The sequence below is a fragment of the Phaethon lepturus genome, unplaced genomic scaffold (genome assembly GCF_000687285.1).
Source record: "Phaethon lepturus isolate BGI_N335 unplaced genomic scaffold, ASM68728v1 scaffold54514, whole genome shotgun sequence".
Taxonomy (NCBI): Eukaryota; Metazoa; Chordata; class Aves; order Phaethontiformes; family Phaethontidae; genus Phaethon; species Phaethon lepturus.
This window is the reverse complement of record NW_010533647.1, coordinates 1,028-20,104: the sequence shown is the minus strand read 5'-3', so window position 1 is coordinate 20,104 and position 19,077 is coordinate 1,028. Positions and strand designations below refer to the sequence as shown.

Genomic DNA, 19,077 nt, shown 5'->3' with positions numbered 1-19,077 from the left:
GTATTTGTCTAAGATTTTTACATTTGGAATAAAAAATTATGAGTATCTAGGAATATATTTAAGTATTCAAGACTACATATCTTTATAATTGTTACAGAAATTACGACAAATGAAAGCCTGCCCTGCCAGCTCTTCTCTCCATCTCCACCTCCAGGGTTTGTTCTAAATGTTACAGACTTTGATGCAGTGTCAGAGCCACATTTTATTAAATTGAAATTATTGCAAAGGCCCTATTTTCTGCTTCTTACAAGGCCAGAAGGCTTTTTTTCCCCACCCTTCAATAAACTGTACTTGACCACTCAACTTGCGCTATTCAGCCATGAATGACAGCGGCTTTTTAACACCTAAATGCATTATTTTAAACTTTGGCAAGTCATCTTTTGAGGTATGGAAGAAAGCTACCCTCAGACATCGTAGAGGCCTTAGAGGAGCTCAGCTGGTTTGGTAACTGCAGTCACTGACCTTCAGGGTTAAAGAAAAATGGAAAATGTCTTTATGTTGGAGAGAGATGGATTTGATGAGTGGACTGTTTGATGGATGAGGAATTGGTTGGATGGTCGCGTCCAGAGGGTAGTGGTCAACGGTTCAATGTCCAGATGGAGATGACATGACAGGCCCCTCAGGGGCCTGTATTGGGACCAATACTCTTTAATATCTTCATCAGTGACATGGACAGTAGGATCGAGGGCACCCTCATCAAGTTTGCAGATGACACCAAGCTGAGCGGTGCAGTTGACACACCTGAGGGAGGTGATGCTATCCAGAGGGACCGGGACAATCTCGAGGCTTGGGCCTGCGTGAACCTCATGAGGTTCAACAAGGCCAAGTGCAGGGTCCTTGATGGGGATAGACGTTTTAGCAGGGCCTGTTGCGACAGGACAAGGGGTTTTAAACTAAAAGAGGGCAGATTCAGACTATATATAACGAAGAAATTTTTGTCAGTGAGGGTGGTGAAACCCTGGCCCAGGTTGCCCAGAGAGGTGGGAGATGCCCCATCCCTGGAAACATCCCAGGTCAGGTTGGACGGGGCTCTGAGCAACCTGCTCGAGTTGGGGATGTCCCTGCTTACTGCAGGGGGTTGGACTGGATGGCCTTGAAAGGTCCCTTTCAGCCCAAAGATTCTGTGATTCTATAACTTTATGTTTCCAAAATTCTTATTTTACCAGGGTGGCCTATGCTGTTCCGTTCAACACTCCAAACATTTTACAACTTGGAAATGGAGAGAAACAGGACAAGCGAGATGATCAGTGAGCTGCTACCGAGGTACGGCTCTGTACGGCTCTCCTTCACCTGTCTTGGCATGTGTTGTGTGAGAGGTTCTAGAAGATAAACTTCCCAATGGAAGAAGTAGTTCCTTATCAAAACTTACTGCTGGCTAATTTCTTCATCTCAAAATCTTCGAGAAAAGGCAATTTCAAGGGCTGCCCCTGCAGCCACCACACAAGGCACGTGGTGTTCCCGTTCGGGAAGGAGCGCCAATGGCAAGCGGAGGAGATGCTGAATGTGGCTTTTCCTCCTCTACCAAGATCAGGCATATTTGGCCATCACCTCTTCAGGTGTCTGAGTACAAAACACAGCCGTATTGTAAATATATCCTGGAGTAGCACAGGCTGTGCCTCAAGATACCGGAACAGACACCAGCTGGCTTACTGGGGTGCTGGAACTGAGGAATGCCCTTGCAGCAGGAAGTTGTTTTAATACAGGATTTTGCTCATCGCGTGTGCGTTGATACCAGTGTGATGGCTTTGGGATCGTCTGCCTTTTTTTTCTTTCGAGATGGAAGCCAGAAGTCACTGTTCCCGCTGGCTGCTCCTGTGAAAGGATGCTGCTCCGGAGGGGCCCAATATTCCGACTGTCACTCCAATACTTACCAATACGCTCCAGCCTCAGAGCTCAGAAATCACTAACTCTCTAGTGATGGACTTCTCAGCTGAGAAGATTTAGTCACTTTCTGGGAAGAAATCCAAACAACATTTAAAACGTGTTTGGGGTTTTTTCGGTAGTGCTGTAAAAAAGGTCAGAGCGAGAGAAGAATGAAATCGGAAGATGGAATAGTACAAATCCACCGCACAAGGTATGGATACAGGAAAATTATTGTGATCACATCCCTCTCACTTTCCCAAACAGTTGTTGCAATAATTTTGCAGTTCAGTTGAGCTTCAAATTTTTCAACTCCAGCTGCAATAAAATTCATGATTCTTTATCGGATTTCCCTCACCCGCTCCAAGAAGCATAAACAAATCCCTATTTCCGTCACCTCTCAGCGTGCTGGCTGCAAAGTCACCAGAGAAAAAATCAATCTCATTCTTAGTATTCTATAGCACATTTATAATAATTTGTTTCGATTACAATTTATCCATTTTAGAAGAGGTGGAGGCAACGTTGGTAATGCATGGCCTGATCCTGCAGTGCTGTGCGTACATCTGCCTTGCCTGGAGCTTTATCGACTCCTTTTGGGGCCAAGCGCAGCCCAAGGATCTTGCCATCTCAGATGCTGAGCTCCTCTGCAGTTAGGCATGGAAAATGGAAGAGAAAAAGGATGCGAAAGCTTTGGGTGACATACAAGGATGTACCACAAAGGCCATGTCCCAGGAAAATCACAAATAGCAGCACAACAGCCTGCCAACCACACTGCTAAATCCTCTGGCCACCCGTCAACTGTTTTTTTTTAAATGAAAGATTTTAACAAAGTAGGGAATTTTTTAAACCACCAGTAACCGTCACTAAACGTTGTGGTTGCAGCAGAACGGAAAATAATTTGCAGTGGCTTCGCCTTGAATCTCCCCGGCTGCTGCCGAGCGCGGCTGAGCGCACTTACCTGCGAGCCAGCTGGGAGCGAGCCCTCGGAGCCCGCCTGCCGCAGCCGGGAGATGGCATCCCTCGGGATCTGGCATCCCTTGGGATCTGGCATCCGTCCGGAGCTGTGGGCAAAGGAACAAGCCACCGTGTGGTTTGTTTTTTCAGGTATAAGAATGTGTGGGTAGCGTAGAAAAATAAATGTATATGAAACGTTTGCGATTAAAAGCTTTCATTTTATATTTTTACGTATCTGGTCGCTTAAAGCAAACTCACTTGTAAATAAACAGAAGAGAAACACTCACATACTCCACCTTTAAAAATACAGGGCTCTATGTCATTTTATCTAGCAAAAGATTCCAAATCTCTCTGCTGTCCATCTGATTCATCATGAGTGACTCTGATTTTTCAGTTTGACCGTTGTGCAGGGCTGAGTCTGTGTTCGTGGGGACAGAGTCAGTAAGGTGCTGAGAGAGAAACCGTTTCTCTGAGTCGGATCTCTTTGCTCTCAAGTGACGAGGTGTGTCATGTCAAACTACAGTTTTCGTTACGAGTTATGTGATTTTTATTTAGGGAGTTGTGAGGAAAAAAAGACACAAGGAATCATACCATCAGCGGAGAATAGATTAACTTCAAGGTGACAGGGAAGAAAACGACAAATTGCGGTCTCATTTACAGAGCAATTCAGAGGTTCAGTGATTTGAGCCACAAAAATTTGAGCTGAGTCACCGAAAACTAGATATAATTGAGTAAGATTGCTTAGAAAGGAACTACAGAATATCAACTACAGCTCTTAGACTCTGTTATTTAGCATTTTTAAAGGTGTGGATGCTCAGTTCATTTAAATTTGGTTCTCTCAGGAGGACCACTGAGGAGCAGCTGAATATTGTTCCCTCAAAGTTAGTACCAAACAAAAATAAATTCTTAAACATATATTTTTTAAACATCTTTCACAAGGGACAAGCAGCACGGCTGGTGGGACAGGGCTGTTGGCAGCCTGGCAGATTTTTACCTCAGTTTATTAAAAAATATCCTTAGACTATGAATACTGGAATATATTGGACTATGCTCTTTGTACGTACCTACATTGCAAACAGGATTATCGGTTTAATTAACCTGTAGTGTGGATCAGTCTAATGGAGTTTACTCGTATTGCTATGGCTAAAAATTAACTGAAGTACCGGATGGAAAAAGAGAGGCAGGCCTCTTGTCTCTCTTGTCTCTTGTTTCTTATTTCTTTAGAAGGGCTGAAAAGCTTCCCTTTGGGCATCGGTGCTTGAATCATCAACTGACTTCTGCTATGTGCCTATGTTAAGTACGTTATCGAAGTCCATAAATTATGTATGATTTCAATGGATAAATCCTTATAAAGCAACGACCTCAAAAAGTATCATTAAAGTCCCATATAATTTGAAAAAAATACAGACAAGCCTATCACATAAAAGACCAGCTGTACAGCTCAAAAATAAAATACATGGATTTCAAACATGTTGACTGCTTTAAAGTTTTGAGTCAAGAAAACATAACAGTAGAACAATTACAGTATAATGTCACTGCATTAGAAAACAGGTATTTTCTCCCCCCCCGCCCCCCAATTCTTTGCCATTTCAGATTCATAAAACTTTAATCTCTCAATGTCTTTACAATACAGAAGCATCAAGCTTCAGGAAGATAGCTCAACAGGCTTATTTAGCAGCACTGTTAAAGCAGACTGCTTTCCAAAGATTAATTAAAAAACCTCTGGATGATCCAGAGTACAGCACGGAATAATGACATTATAATTAATAGAAATAAAAGGTAATGAAATCTCTTTTACTTTATCCGGACAATAGATTATTAATTTAGGTTTCAGATTTCACACAAACAAAATGGGGACCCTGGTGCCCAGTTTAATTCAAATTGTAGAAATTTGGCTTCAGTCTTATTATTATGCAAAGCATGTTCTGTTTGATATCATGTTGTTACTGTCTTTCGTCTTTCTTTAGGTCAATTTGGGCAGAAGAAAAGAAAATATTCTCTTGCTTTATAGTTCAGAACAGATTTCCTTCAGTATTGCTCCCTTTACATATCCACTACTTCATTGAAATGAATCCCTATTTAAAGTATTTGTTTGCTCCCTGTCAAAAAAAAAAGTCCAGAAAAAGGGAAGGAGTTATTGCGTGAGAATACGTGGAATTTAATTAAGAATTGTAGCTCTTCCTTAGAAAATAATCTATTTCCCTAGAAAATAATCTAATCTCTATCTATAATCTATTGACAGTATATAGACTCTCCTTACCCCTAAAAAGCCGGGATGAACCCGGGGTTTTCACAAAGAGCAAAAAGAATTTAGAAGAGGTCTCAAAAGCGATAGTTGGGGAGCTGTTAAGCAAGCTGGGAATTTGAACAGGGAAGGAACATTTTATTAATCTTTACCATCACAAACTAGATACAGATTTAGCAAAATTTTTTTTTCTTTCCAGCCTGGTTATCAGCCGTTCAAGAGAAAAAAGCAAGAACGGGTGACAGAATCTCGTCGGGGAGTGAAGAAGCCCCGAGAGCAGCGAGGCGAGCTGGGAGCCCGCGGTCCGGAACGCCCGGGTCCGGCAGGCGATCCGAAACCGCCCGCCGGCCTTTGCCAGGCGGGTTGGGCTGTAGCTATGGCAACCCCCTTTCTCCAGACCAAAGTTCAATGATTTTACATTTTTATTACTGCTGCCGTTTGCGTAAGGTTTACCGGGGTAACCTTCTGCTAGCAGAGAGAGCGGATAGCGAGGAGGAGCAGACAGCCTCCTGCGAAGCAGGACTAAAGAGAAGATAAAACCTCGGACAAAATGCCGTCCGGAAAAAAAACGGCCATGTATGCATCCGCCTTTTTTACCTGCGTCTGCTCCTTCGCGATGATCTGTGTTGTTCTGGCGACCCAGCACTGGATGAGGAGCGAGGTCCGCTTTTCCGGCGCGAACGCCAGCGTTACCGTGAGCCTCACCTACGGACTCTTCAGCGGTACCTGCGAGCAGTTCGTCGATGCGGGACTTCAGGTTTCGGAAAGGACTTTCCGAGGTGAGTGGTGTTACGCCGGGAAGCGGATGGTGTCTTCGTGCTAACGCAGGTGGCAGACGTGGGAACCGCGGCTCATTCTTGCGTTCGTCTGCGACTCATACTTTAAGTGAGAGCAAGAATATCTGTATTTATATACAGATATCAGTTGGGGATTTCCGTGGTATAAGAAAAGACCCCAAAAAGCCCAGAAATGCTGGAGCAGCTTCATCTAATTACCTGTGACCTTAGCCTATGCCTTGGAACAAGGTAAAAATACAAAATAGGAACTTACTGTAAGTTTAATATTAATTTTCAGAAGTTTTCAAGTAGGAACAGAAAAGCAACATTCAATTACCATTTTATTAAAGGATTATAAATCTAATTTAGCTTCCAGGATGTTTTTAAAATTTCATTTTGTTAAATTAATTGTTTGATTTAAAACATTTTGCCACCTACTATCAAATTTAACATCATTTTTAGAGAAGAAGGTTTTATGAGGCTGGTGAATGGAAAAGAACAAAAGATGTGAAACAGTAATTTAGACAGATACAGTGTTTATACGTGTGCTGCACCTACGCATTAATGACAGTATTCCTTTTATTTCTTCCTTTAAGGGCAGGCCATTCCATTTTTAAGTGCTGTTATCAAACTCAACCATTTGGTTAGTATTTTCAAACCTTATGCTTGCTCATGTCTTATTTTTTTAAAGCTAGTCTCTGAAGTATGGATTACAAAATAGCTTGTCATCTTTCACAAGGCCTTTCTTCTCCCACCCAACGTGCGGTTTTCAGGTGATTCCTCATCATCGTGACTTTCCAAAAAAACTCTGAGATAAGCTTTTGGAAACAAGGTTATTAGAATATAATTTCAGAAAACATCCAGTAAATTCAAATTCAGCTGTATCTTATGTTGATATGCAGCAGATCTTACTTTTTGTGCATCTGCAGTACTTTGTATTTATCCCCAATGGTAGAATTATTACAGAAGAAAAAGAATAAAAATGGTTAAATAATTAAGGAGGACAGAAGAACTGAGGGGAGGAGGTATGCTACGTGGGAATAAAACAAAGTTATAATGGGAAGAGCAGAAGGGGTTTTACCTAGCGCAATCTTGGAGAAAGTTAAGACAGCATGAAAAATCCTAGTATGAGAAGCAAAACATGAGAAGAAGCAAAACATGAGAAAAAGCAAAACAGAAACCAGAAATAATGCATATCAGGTACGAACCACAGACTCAATGCTGATTTCACACAGTTCAGCAAAGATTTATTTAAGTCTATGCACAAGTAGGTCTACTGATGTGAAGAAAAGCATTCACAAAGCCCAAAGGTAGACGAGCCTGGAAGCTGTTGCAAGGATCAAGGATTTGCACTCATTTTGTGTGCCTTGCTGTCTCATCGAGTTCAAAGCAATAATGCTGATATACATGTGTGAAAGTGAAAAAAGCCAGTCAGAAGAAACCTAATGAAAATTGGGAAGAGTAGGTCAAACGATTTTGAAACATGAGATGTACTTTAAGAAATTTTTTTCTTTTTTGGTAGGCTGTTGTAAGATGTCCCACCACAGACAAGCCACCGAGGTAGAGCACAGCAGACCTAAGCCTCCAGGTGGTTCCCATCTCCTAGCACTTTCCCACCTTAATTTAGCCCAGGAATTGTAGCTGTACGAACAGGCACCCAAATTACCACAGTGGCAAGGCTATATCACACAAGCCGGTTCACATTATAGCAATTATGGTGTTATGAAAATCCCGAAGACAGCGGTGCTCCTAGCAAAGCATATAGCATATATTGAGATCATTACCTAACAAATACAAAATCACAAGTCGTTCAAACCAGTTTGTTTGCAGTCATATGAGAATAATCAATTTTCAGAAGAGTAAATAGGCGTTTGTAAAAATAGTTTATATATATGGTTGTATCTCCTCATGCCAGTTGGCTCAAGCCCCAGACCTCGCGCCATGCGGGCAGACTCTTGCTGATTTTCATAGGGCTCCCTGTGAAACCAGGAGTCCACCCGGGGAGAGCTGATTGCAGGGCGAGGATGTGGTCTGGCAGGAATTCGGGGCACGAATTGCCTTTGTCTGCACAGCAGCAACGCAACCCAATCCCAGGGCCTGCCATCAGACAGATTTTAATTACAATTAATGACAAACACTCACAGAACACTTGCATCGGTAAAGGAGTTCAGATATTCGCATGGTCTACGTGCATTTTGGTGGTGGTGGTAGTTTTCCCCCCACCAGATTTAGGTTTTTGTGCTTATCATTGACAAAAATGTTATCCCAGTTCTCACTTATCAGCCATTTAGGGATGAACAAAATGAATGAGCTTCAGGAGATTATAGCTGCTTTCAACAGCTCCTGAAAGTAAGTTGTGCTTTATGAATAGTCTAAATACGGATTTGTCCACATCCCTCACTAGTTCAGTTGGGCATATATCCAAGAGGAAATTAACTGATATTAAATTAATTCTTAGGCTCTATACTAGGCATGATTCTCATATTTTATGTTAGGTATGATTCCATACATTCTTGAAATAGGAACAATACTTCACAGAATTGCATACATACTATATTTAAATTCAAATAGTCAGGTCCTCCTAAGACAGTAGATGTCTTTCCTTTGATGATATCCTTAAGTAAATGGATTGCCTGTGCTATGGAGAAACGAAATGCTCTGCTTTCTCCACTCTAACATTTCAGACTCCAATAAGGAGTTACGAGCTTCCTTTTAAATCACAGCGCGATCTGTTGCTCAGCAAAGTATGCCCTGGCCGGGGGTCTCTGCTGTGCACGCCGAGTGTGTTCCTCAAATGGCATTGTCATATTTGGGTGTTAGAAAAGGAGAATCGAAATAATGAAAGCATAAATCAAATAGGATAGCTTGGGGATACAGATTGCTTGTTAGCAATAGCCCAGGTTGGCTTTTACTAATGGCCATACAAAAGCAGATTATCTGTACAAAGACCCGTACAAAGCCTGTACAAAGACCATAAGTTATCCTTTTGGAAACCACAACGTTAAAAGAAATTTCCGAGCATAAAGATGGAAGACAAACAAAGGAATACCGTTTCTGCAGGTGTACAGTGCATGAACTGCCTAGTCAGGGTAGCCTCTTAACAGACTGCCACGAATGACCTTAATAGAGCAATAAATCAATACGGCTACTTCAGAGGCTCTGGGGATGAGCACAATGATCTGGCAGAATGTAAAAGTTATTAAATAGCTTATGTCCTTCGAGTCTTCATTAGCTGTTTTAATGATTTCTCTTAGAAAGGAACCACTTACGAATATAATAGTCTGTAAAAGAGCTTGTTCACAGCTTTGCTTTTTTCCAAGTCAAACATGTAAAAATTGTGAGCAAGGTGCAGGAAGAGGCATGCCCAGAGAGTCCTGTAAAATCAAGATTTATCTGACTATTGGCAACCAGCAAGGCCAACGGCACATGAGGAAGTCTTTGAAATTTGCTATAGCAGAGAGGAATCGATTAACTTCCTAACTTTTAAAATACATGACAAATGCTTGAAAATTGCTGGAACTTCATTAATGTTATCACCAGTTTCCAGATGTGCTGTGGGATCTCCTGAAAAGTAGGAAGCTAGGTTGAACTCTAATTTTTTTTTTTTTTTTAATAACATTTCATTATATGGCATAAGTGATCGTAGACCTCATAAAAGCTGTCAGATCTGCACTGCTTAGAAAAGCTGCCAGGCTGGCAGCTGGATGTCATTCACGCTCGGGCCAGTAAAAGTTTGGGAAATTCTGTCCAACTATACAATAGTTAAAGATGAAAAAAACCCTAAGATACAGGAAATTAAGGAGACACCCGGCAAAAGCAAAATCCTCTGCTTTCATTCTGGAATTAGGTTATTTCACACCGACGCAGAGGTTATCCAGCTGCGGGTTACCATTGACCGCATTCAAGTAGATCAGCTACTGTAGATTCCTTCAGTTTGCGCAGACTGCTTTGTTTAGAAAAAAAAAATCTGCTGCCACAAAACCAGCATTTTCTTTAAAACCTGTAGTCTTATGCTGTTGCAGGCGTGCTTATAACAGGCGGAGTCTGACAACATTACATCCCCTAAACCATGGATCACTGTCTGAGATAAAGATCAATTAGGGGGTGCAAGAGGTGTAGCCAGTCAATTCTGGAGATGTTCCGAGCAATAAAATTAAGTGAGGCTGCCCGGGGGAAATTACACAAACCTGTCTGATTCGGCTCCAGACTTATTTCTTGAACAGGGCAATGCCCAAGCAGTAGGGCTGCTTCGGTGCCAGCGCATGGTACAACCAGCGGCACGCTCACTTCCATTTGATTGAGTGATGTTTCCTCAATGCCTGTCTTTCCTGGTCTTCTAGGAGAATGGCTTAAATTTAAACTGATTTCCATAACACATCCTTACCTGCCGTTTCCTCAAACAGAAATTAACTTCTACAAGGAATATTTTATAAACTGAGAGTGAAACTCTCCTTTTCATTTATTTCCAATAGCTCTTCTTTTTGCTATGAGTGTTTATTTTCTTTTTATGGGGTTTTTATTATTTTTTCTGCTATGATTTCTCCAATTTATGCACCAACTGAATACTTTGCAGTAATGGCTTTGTATTAAAAGCAGCATAGAAAGGAAGTTTTCGTACAGATGGCTGTCTATCACAACACGCATTTGAATAGAGCTTGAAAACATTGTTGTCGTATTTGTTCCAGGGTAAGGCAGCCACAGGCACATTACAGTTGCCTTTTCAATCTTTAAATTGAAAGGAGGAAAATAACATATTTCAACGCAGCTATACTGCAATTACACTTTGAGTATATTGTGCTCACATTTGTGTCTCTTATGATCAGCAACACATCGAATAACTAGAAGGATTTAGGCAAAAACAATAAAATTGATTACAGTCCTGGAGAGGTTGGTGCCATGTGCCATGTATATATGGCCAGCCACGCATATAGCTACAGAAACTACACCGGGCAACAACCTGAGTCTATCAGCTGTAGTAAGCTGGAGCAAAAAGGAGAGGTGCCAGGACGCTCGATGCTCAGGTGCATGACAGCTTGACCCGTGGGCTCAGGAGACCTTGAGAGCAGGAGCCCGAGGGCAGGGCTGAGCCGGCCGCTCAGGAGCCCACATGCGTCCTCTTGCCAAGCCCAGGGCCACCAGCCGTGGGCATGAAGTGCAGTCCCTTGGGAGCCAGAGCACTCTACGCACCCGGTCTTCCTGGTGAAAACAAAGCAGGAGTTGCTTCTTTTAAAAGATGGGAGCAAGTACTGCTTCCGCACTATTTTTTTCCACAGAACGTGGAAAGAGCCAGACCTAGTCAGGATACGAACACCAGCTCAACCACACCTCATCTGTCCATGAAAGACCATGCTCAGTTACGTTTGTCCTACAAACGCACCTGACCCTTCCACGCTAATGGTTTTACTGGACTTCTAGAAGCTGTTCCCCTTGTCAGATTTATTCCATATGAGGGGGACTGCTGCTATATTAAAAGGAAATAATCTACAATTGGAGCCAATTTTTAAACAGTAGAATTTCTACATTTGTAGAAGATACCAGACATCTCAGGAATGATGGGCAGAGGAACACATAGTTTTCTGATCCGATTTAGGCATAAAATTTATGTCTGGCCATGTCAAGAGGAAATATTTACAGAAGTATTAAGGAAGAGAAGTTCACTACCTAACCTGAAGCCTGGGAAGTTTGTGTGCCTGCAGGATTAGCAGACATGCACTTATTTCAGCCTAATGTACCTTCACCCCATTTTGGATTGGGGTTCATATGCTGTGTCCAAACCTACTGTTCCTTCTACATCCCCATCTCTACAGATCAGCCAAATCTCTGGTTATTAGCATTTAATTACAGCCATGTCAGTAAGTTATAGGGTTATCCGAGCCCACCGGACTGTGCTGGGAAGGCTGATTATCAACGCTGAGCCGCTGTATTTCAGTTGCAGATAACCTGAGCAACAGCAAGGCCAAAAGCGTGATCACTGCGATTATTGTGATTCTGGTTCTCAGTTTACTGAGTTCCCTTCTGAGTTCTGGATTTACCTGCACTAATGCTGTCAGTAATCCCTACCAGACGTTTCTGGGACCCACTGGAGTCTATACCTGGAATTCCTTATGCGGTGAGTAACGCATCCCATGCTGACCATTTTCTGCCCACCATATGGATGAGTATTGTATCCTCATCGATTCCAAGATAAAGAAATATATATCTATAAAAGGAAACACTTGGAAAAGTTTTCTGTTCAGTTGGTTTTGGTTTTTAACCGTGTCTTCTGGGATACCTGAAAACTTTCTTTTAAGTACCAGTCAAATAGTTTTATTTACTTCAAGTGGCATCATTGGTCAGGAGGAGTCTGTATTCACTGGCAGCAAAAATGGAAATGAAGAAGGCCCAACAGGCGTAGCATCATTTCATGCAATGGTGCACACGGAGAAGAAGAGAGTAAGCTGACAAATACAGAACGGACCTATAACTGAAAAGTATGCACTGGATGTGACCGCAGTGCGATTTGTAACCTCTTAAGAACCTTATGTCACTATTTAATGGTATTTGTAGCGTATTTGTTGCTGGGTTACTGACATACCAAATTAGGCCTCTAAGGTGTAATCTATAGGATGGACTCTAGCTTCATTTCTGAAAAATGTGTTGAACGAAATACATCCACAACAGCATTAACATGGGGGGCGGGGGGGGGAAAGTGGGGGAGCAGTTAGGAGGACAGAGTCACGGCAAAATTTATTTCCTTCTCCAAAAACCACTTTCACAGAACAAAATAAGTTTTAACATTCCCTAAGCAGAAGAAAAAATGGTAGAGACGCTCCGTCAAACAGCTCCCTGGAGGTGTAACCCCTCGTTCACCCGGTAGGCTTGAGCCTGGCTGCTCCTAACGCACCTTCCTACCCTCTTCATCTTGCTATGGTAATGACTTAGCTCTCACACTCAATTTGTCTCAAGAGGATTACGCGTTCCTCTAACGCTCGGTTTGCACTCGGAAAATTCTCTTTAAAGACATCTGGTTACAGAGTGCTTCAGCATTGGCGTTTTGTCCTTCAAGAGCTCTTCAGGTCCGGAGATGCTCCGCTCGCGGAGCGGGAGCTTGCCTTCCCTTGAGCAGTGTTCTGTCCTGGGGCCGCACTCTGCGAGCTGCCTTTGCCAAAATCAGACCTTGGTGGAAAGGGAATCGTACAGATAAACCTAGCCTTGGTCATAGCAAGTACAAGTGGGGGTGTGAAATACACCCCTTTTTCTCCAGCCGTGGCTAACACGGTATATAAAGATAGATGCTGAAACAACTGTGGATTCCTTGAAACACAATAAGAAAAGTGAGCAAAGGCCTAGATTGGAGAATTATTCAACTTTTGAGACAACCAGATCATTGTCTCATCACATGAGAAAGTTCGTTTCCCAAGCCCAGCACCCGTTATGCCGCCTGAATATGCAAGCTTTGACCTGAAATGAAAGGACCCTGGGCTTGCCAAAGTAAATATTAGTGAGAAAGTAAACCCTCATGTTGACTGAGGATTGTGGTTACTTTTTACAACCCTGTAAGTGCTATGACCTGGAAGTCTGTTTTGCTGTGGGCATATTTTTATGAAAAATCACGCATCATTTGATGTGTAAATGTATCTTGAAGGTTCCTAATTTTCCTACCAGATGACCTGGAAAGTCCAGTGACCTCCTGCAAAAACCTAAACCTGTTTCAGAGGGACCATCTGTAAGATGGTGTACCTAGAGGGAAGGAATAGAGAGAGAGTTCAGAGATTATACCTCTGCTGGCACTATGAAAACAGAGATCTAAAAGCATTATTAGCTAAACGTCGAGGTAACCAGACTCCACTTATATGCAGAAGTCTATAGGAAATAGATACATATCTAATAAGGTATCTCATTTTGGCTCATCACAGAATGGTTGAATAATTCGGGTTGGAAAGAATGTGAGGTCTCTAAGTCTAAGCTCTTGAGCAAAGCTGAGCCAACCCTGAAGGTAGACCAGGTTGCTCAGGATTTTATCCATTTGTGATACTACACATCCCATGAATTCAGGCTCATATCAGATAGGCATTTTGCAAATCACCGAAAGGGTGGATATATTATACTCATCAGCACTAAATTCAATTTAAGAAGTTACATTAAATGGCCTTATCTAAGAACAGTCAGTGAGAGTCCATTAATTTTAGCAGAAGATTATAGTTACCAATGTCAAAACACCTGGCAGATACTATTAGGTGGGACAAAAAAAAATTTTTAAATGCTGTCATATTTTATTAATGGAAAATATTAGATTAATCCTTGTCCTAGTCCAGGTATTCTAACCTATTTAAGTAGACTATTTACAAGTAGCTGCATAAATAATACTACAGTTCCACCTCTAAGATTTGTATTTGTATTTTCTAGGAATCTTCATACTTATAGCCATGATACTTTTTCCTGTGAACATAGAAGAAAATGGCCTGTCTCTAAAATTGGCCTACGGATGTTTTTCTTTTCTGCAGACACATAGCAAATCTTCACACACTTACGGATATTCATACTGGATCATGCTGCTCATCATTTTTCTGAACATTACTTCTATCATCATCATTTATTTCTACGACCATGCAAGATATTCTAAGAAGAAAGAACAGGAAAGACCCATTGAAAATGCACCAAGAGACGTCATTCTGTTTTAAGGATGCCACTGAAAAGAGGGTGTAAAGGAAATGTGGGCAATCATGCCTGCTCATTTCCATCCAAATCGAAGCTGTGTGTATAGTTCTGTTAGTAGCTGGCGTAATACTTACGTTTCCATGGGTAAATGTGCTGCCTAAACACCTCCGAGTAAATATGGCCCAGGGTGCATGATGCCAGCACCGTCCCGTAGGAACGGACCTCATGCACCTTACGGTTCTGCTCTCCCCTGAGGGGATCACTGTGGAAACGCTCCCAGAAGCGTTCCTCCTCTCCGTGCCACCACCGCTGCCTTTCTGAGAGGACTGCCGGCCTCTCGCCCACACAACGGAGAGGGGCTGTTCCCACCTCCAGCTTCCTGGATTTTTCTGGACCACAGGACAGACCCAAGTGGCTGCCCCAGCTTTCTGCCCCAACGTCAGCACCTACGAATGCATGTCTGCTTCGCCCTTTGGCTCCGAATGGGAAGATCAGAGGCATTGTTTTGGCTGTGTATGTAATTTAGGCTCTCAAGGAGCAGCAATAGTGCCAGCACCAGGAACGCTGGGGATGGTGAGAAACGGTCACTAAGGTGTCGGTGCTTCATTTTGTCCTGCAATTCTTACCGCTGTCCTTTCCCTGCTTGCGGCTCTTCTCCCGCAGGTCCCTGTGGCAGTGCCCTGGTGACCGCGGGCACACTTGGGGCTCCTCTTCGTGAACGGGAGTGTGGGCACTTGGACAAACTGGCTTGCGGTCGGTGCCTTCACGTAAAACCTCCCAACAGCAACAGCGCTGACCCTGTCCATGCTTCCCTCGCTCCGCGCTCTCGCCACGGCTGGCGTGGCGGGCAGCGGGGCAGCGGTAGCAAGAGGACAGGCCATGGCCAACAGAAGATAGCACAGCAGCCCGGTACCTGCAAGTTACTCATTTGCAGAAACATTAGCAAAATGCTGTTTCAGGCTATTTATGGACCCTTGACAGCAAACGGCAAAGCCGCCGCTCGAGCGCGGGGGGCATCCGCGTTCCCACCCGCTGCGCCAGCCAAACGGCGGGCTTCCTTAGCGACGCTTTATGGCCGCTGCCATCCCTACACCCGGTTTAATGAGCGCTGAACATGCACACAACGACACGCAGCCGTAGCGCGGCACAGAGGCGGGAGCTCCCTGCCCCAGCCAGGGAGGGTGAGTGGGCGAACCTGACCTTGGGACGGACACCATCGTGCAAAACTCTGCCTAGTGCCCACGCCCCAGGAGAAACGCGCCGTGCGAAACGGCGCTCAGCACCTTCTCCCCCTTTGCTCCTCACCTCTGCAGATAGGAGAGCAATTTTTTTATCACGTTGTTTTCCTTTACAATGTAATTTTCACAGGCAGCTTTGATAGCTGTCCTGTGATGCAGGAGGTGCTCACGGAGAAAAAAAACCTGTTCTGAAGAGGGGATGAGAAGATACCACTATTTATGTCAAAAAACAAAGTTTCAAGATTGAAGTGCCCAATATTTTATGCAACTCTTTCGAAGGAATCAAAGCAGAGGGCTTTTCCATTCTGCTTAAGCATTTGGATGGGGGCAGAGCGGGGAAAAAAAAATAAGAGAGGGTTCGTAAGACTTGGGGGGCGGCACAGGTCAACAAAACGAGAGATGATGTCTGCTCTCCACTGCTGACAAGAACCATGCCTAGAACCGCTTTCCAGTGCTGTAAACATTGCAGTTAAACCGTCAGATACTGTGCACCCGTGAGCTACGCTGGCGGAAAGCCAGACATTTGCCAGTTTTGCTTTGGCTGCAAAAGTTTTCACAGAGTTTCAGCATGCATCTGTCACTCCTGTACTCGGCCAGCATCCATCACACAATACAGTTACATCAGGCACTTGCTCGCGGAGAAATAAAGTTGTCGTAATGGAATAATAGCGGAGGAGTAGGGGCTCCTGATTTAAAAAGAAGTAGCTTACCATTGCTTGGGCATTTCTATTGCACTGAAGTACTAATTCCCATGGAAGACATGGGAAAAAAAAAAAATTCCCACTTTCGTGTGCCTGTTTGAACCACCTGGCTCTGTTAAAAATCAGTCTGGAATTCTCAAGGGACCTTATGCTCGCCTGCTGACACGTACGGCTGCAGAGCGGGAGACACACGTGTCTCCAGAAAGCCACTGGGTAGCGAGAGCTCACCTGCTTTGGTGTGAACTACAGATCAAAATCATTACAGCAATAAAAAAATCAAATGTAAATAGCGGTTAAAGTTGTACGTGACTAACAAGGCTACCTTGACAGTCTTAGTCTGAATGCTTTATTTCTAAAGAAAGACAGGACTTTCTTTCTCAAGCTCAAAATGACCCTCTCTGCCCTATGCTACGTACTTTCTGCTTCATGCAACGGCGGCAGCTTGGCTGATGTCACTGACGGAGATTTAGCGGGCGGTGATGAGGCTGAGGAAGGCAGCAGCTTCCTGCAGTACCGAGCCCCAGCCGCTCACAGCCCCGCGGGGGAAGCACGGGGAGAGCCACCCCGCGAGGCGAGCACGGCGAGGCAGGGAGGAGAGGCGAACGCGAAAAATTGTCACCAACATTTCCCCCTGTTTCCCCCAAAATGCCATGAGAGCCCTGTAAAGTGGTAGCAAAGTACTGTGTGCCACAGGGATCGTTATATTTTATAATGAGGCCACAAAAAAGCCAGTTATCGGGTAACTGCCTGGATTTGGAAGCACCTGCTCCAAGATAAATTACAAAATCTGGCAGCTCTGGAATTACCCATCTCCCGAGAAGAGAGCAGGCTGCCCAGGAGCCATGCAGGGCAGGGCTGGCTCTGGCAGGCAAATACTGGGGATGAACAAACAGGAAGCCAAACTGTTCAGGTATCCACTCCCTCAATCAAAAGCTCAGTAAGAAGGGATTGTGCCTCTGGGTTACAGCCACTTCTGCCAGAGGAAGAAAAAAAACAGAGAAATAAAGAAAGAAAAAAAAAAAAAAGAAAGGATGCAACGTAATCCAAGCTTGTATTTAGCTTTTAGGATATCAAAAAGGAATTGGTCTGGCTCTTGCCAACCAGACAGCCTTTGAAATGAATGGAGCTGTGTTCAGTACACTTATCCTCTTAATGAGGACAAATTCTGGCAGTTTACCCTTAGGTAAAAAGGAAAAAAGCTTGCACTGTCAGCTTGATGCACTCTTAAAAGAAAAATCAAGCTCCCATCTTATCTAAACCCGGGGTAATTTTACACATTCATCACTTGCCAGTAGTTGAAGTGTGTTGCTTTTCACCAGGAGCTGTGTCTGATCAGGTCAAGGGTTCCCAGGCTGAAACCAGCTGAAGGATGAATCCTCCCTCCAGCAGGTCCCAGCTCCAGGCTCGCCGGGCCAGGGGCAGGATGCCTGCAACGTGCTCCCTTCCCTCGCGCCTCGGGTGTGAGGCTGGCTCGAAAGACAGAAAGCTGAGCTGGAGCCCTGCACCGGCGTACGGTTTGGGGCAGCAGCACGCACCGTGTGCCGCGGGGGAGAGCCGAGCCCTCCGGCTGGGCATTTCCAGCTCCGCTGGCACTGCACACACAGGGCTGAGCGGGATGAATTGAGCATGTTCTACGCTCTCCGTTTGCAACCCCTTGGGACCCCGCGACACACCGCAGCTATTGCAAAGCCCTGCCAGGAGTTTGGCAGCTGGAGAGGAGCAAGAGGAGGATTATCCGGCGAGGCAGCCAGCAGGTCCCCTCTGCTTCCCCTTCTGATGGGCAAAAAATGGCTCCTTTCCTTCTTTTTCTCCCAAAGGAGGAATCCAAGGCAGCCCCTCGCTCCCAATGCACGCTGAGCTATCCATACTGATCGCTCCAACCCGGATGCTTCTACTGAAGTGATCATGAATGAAATATCTAACAGATTTCTAAATCATCATATATGGCATTAGTTGGTAATACATTCCCACCTCAGAAGTTCTGCTTCCTATTTATGCAAGTTCTATTTTGGCTTTATGGTTCATGCAAAAAGTTTCACACTGGATAAAAGTTACAGCAAATTCAACAACTGTAGAAATGCTGAATAAAGGCTGCTTTTTCTTTGAAAACACAGAAGATCCTCAATGCCTGGTAAACTATCAGTTACCTTAATGTTTAGCAGCAGCTGAAAACATTTAATAAGACACATTGCAAACCTCACAGCGGGCAAACACAATAATTTTTAATGCAGGCATGTCTACTTGACAGCACGGCAGAAGCTAGTTAACTTCACAATTACAGAAAAAAGAGCCAGCACAGCTTTGCTGTTACCCACAGGCAACGAGACTCAGTCAATAAAACCAATCCCTGTCCCCCAGGAGCTATTCTGCTAAAGAGTCATCCGGCTCCTGCTATTTAAAAATCTCTGCTGGTAGGAGAACTGCCAGAATTAACAATCGATGTTCTAAATCAAGCACAGTATTGCCGACAGAGTAATGATTTTTATTATAGGAGTATCAGAGAATTAAAAATAAATATTACTCTTACAGCCCTGTGGCAGGTTTGGACAGCAGATGAAAGGGAGGAGAGCCTGAAACCAGGATCGCCATGGGACAGCGCGGCACTGTCCCCCACCCTGTGACATTAGCTTTTGTCACGTTGCCTGGGTGAAAAATGCAGGGTTGCA

At 43.9% G+C, this 19,077-nt stretch overlaps 1 protein-coding gene across 1 annotated transcript; it reads left to right on the top strand.

The window, feature by feature from the left end:
* The first annotated feature begins 5,609 nt into the window (after positions 1-5,609).
* Positions 5,610-14,495, top strand: CLRN3 (clarin 3). The gene is made up of 3 exons (XM_010285236.1): positions 5,610-5,838; positions 11,765-11,944; positions 14,221-14,495. Exons 1-3 carry the CDS (start codon positions 5,610-5,612, stop codon positions 14,493-14,495), a joined length of 684 nt encoding a protein of 227 aa, XP_010283538.1.
* Positions 14,496-19,077: the final 4,582 nt, after the last annotated feature.

Bases quoted from the DNA above. Each gene is read 5' to 3' on its own strand.
- CLRN3 (XM_010285236.1), top strand. From the start codon at position 5,610: ATGCCGTCCGGAAAAAAAACGGCCATGTATGCATCCGCCTTTTTTACC. The intron at 5,839-11,764 runs GTGAGTGGTGTT...GCTGTATTTCAG, and splicing joins TTCGGAAAGGACTTTCCGAG to TTGCAGATAACCTGAGCAAC. The intron at 11,945-14,220 runs GTGAGTAACGCA...TGTATTTTCTAG, and splicing joins TACCTGGAATTCCTTATGCG to GAATCTTCATACTTATAGCC.